This window comes from Phytophthora parasitica, assembly GCF_000247585.1.
Source record: "Phytophthora parasitica INRA-310 unplaced genomic scaffold supercont2.64, whole genome shotgun sequence".
NCBI classification, from domain to species: domain Eukaryota; phylum Oomycota; class Peronosporomycetes; order Peronosporales; family Peronosporaceae; genus Phytophthora; species Phytophthora nicotianae.
In genome coordinates this window covers 173,651-175,024 of record NW_008649050.1, presented here as the reverse complement: position 1 = coordinate 175,024, position 1,374 = coordinate 173,651, and the positions used below count along the sequence as shown (strand labels likewise).

General features: G+C 52.0%; 2 protein-coding genes across 2 annotated transcripts; both read right to left on the bottom strand.

Annotated features, from left to right (window-relative positions):
• Nucleotides 1–53: 53 nt before the first annotated feature.
• PPTG_17034 (hypothetical protein) lies at nucleotides 54–429 on the bottom strand (the record flags this gene model as incomplete). Its single annotated transcript, XM_008914871.1, has 3 exons — nucleotides 54–63; nucleotides 92–134; nucleotides 198–429. The coding sequence occupies 3 exons, from the start codon at nucleotides 427–429 to the stop codon at nucleotides 54–56; spliced, it is 285 nt and encodes a 94-aa protein (XP_008913119.1).
• Nucleotides 430–478: 49 nt separating this feature from the next.
• On the bottom strand, nucleotides 479–1,186 carry PPTG_17033 (hypothetical protein; the record flags this gene model as incomplete). Its single annotated transcript, XM_008914870.1, has 3 exons — nucleotides 479–491; nucleotides 555–1,061; nucleotides 1,131–1,186. 3 exons carry the CDS (start codon nucleotides 1,184–1,186, stop codon nucleotides 479–481), a joined length of 576 nt encoding a protein of 191 aa, XP_008913118.1.
• Nucleotides 1,187–1,374: the final 188 nt, after the last annotated feature.

Below are 1,374 nucleotides of genomic sequence, written 5' to 3'. Positions count from 1 at the left end.
CGTGTGCTCCGCCAGTCTTACGAACGGACCGAGGACAGCCTCCTCCGCACGCGTTAGGCGGTCCTGTAGGCCCCTCAGAACACGGACACACCCTGACTCAAAGTCAGGGCTGTGAACAATTTCAGCTTGAGGTCCTGGTTACACATAATATACGATACGTTAGCTCTACAATAAAGAAATATTTAGCCTTAACGTACCGAGATATGTCGCGAACTGTGGTTTGAGAGCAATCAGCTCGTCGAACCACTGACGAACATCCAGGAGATCCGTGTCGCGACCTTGAAGAGCCTTGGCGACGGATTCTACGTCCTTGAGCTCTTTAAATAAGGCTCGGAGCCTCTTGTTTGATGCGGGCGACGGCAACAGCTTCATAATGTCGTCGTCATCTACATCCAAGAATTCCAACAGCTCGAAATAGCGCTTTACCATGTCAAAAGTTGAACTCCAGCGAGTCGTCTGGCGAATTACCGGCCGCAATTCAGTTTTTTTGGCTAAAAAAAGATAAATTCGTTTTTAAAAAAAGTCAGTACACAAATAAAAAAATAATTTCGTACCGCAGTTTTGCAGACTGAGTGAGCGTCTTTAGCTTGATCATCAGCGCCTGTACCGCTGCTAAATCTTCTTCATGTTGAAGTAGGTAATGTTGCACTGCTCGGTTCAACCGGTGGCTAGCACACCCCACTAGCGGCACCCTCATGAGGATAGCAAGCGAACGGTTGACGGAGCAGTTGTCACCGACAACGAAGCGGCACTGGTCGATCTGGACACCGTAGTCCCTTGGCAACATCGTCGCCAGGAACTCGTAGTGCGACCTGGCGGAGAGATTATCGTCCGGCTCATTGATGAGTGGAGCCATAGCCAACAACGGGGTAACTAGTACCCCGTTGACCTCGTCGCACGCAAACCAGGCCACGTAATGCTCTGAAGCATGCGTCCACCCGTCAAACATAACTCCAAAGCGCGCGGGAAGCTCAGCAGCGATCTTCCGCTCGACCTCGCGTGTCACGCCTTCCATACCCGCACGCAGCGTCTCCCCGGAAATGGGGTCGAGGTTGGTGTACCTGTACATAGTAAATACTCAGAATCAGAATCAGATAACATTAAAGCAACTGCCTACCGTCATGCCGTACGGCTTCGCAGAATGCAAGCGGGAGGTTGGACTGCACGATCCACTCCATCCAACCATAGAGATTGATCATCGAATGCCGAACAAAATTCATCAAGGAGCCCGTGTCGGCCGTTGTTACGTCGAGCATGACGGCCTCGTGGTCCGGGTGTGGTGGAGTGGGATTCGCAAAATCGCGTTGCGATCCACTCGGACACACAGTGCCCTGGACTGCCGACTGACGGAGGGGGTACTCCGATAACCGTGGG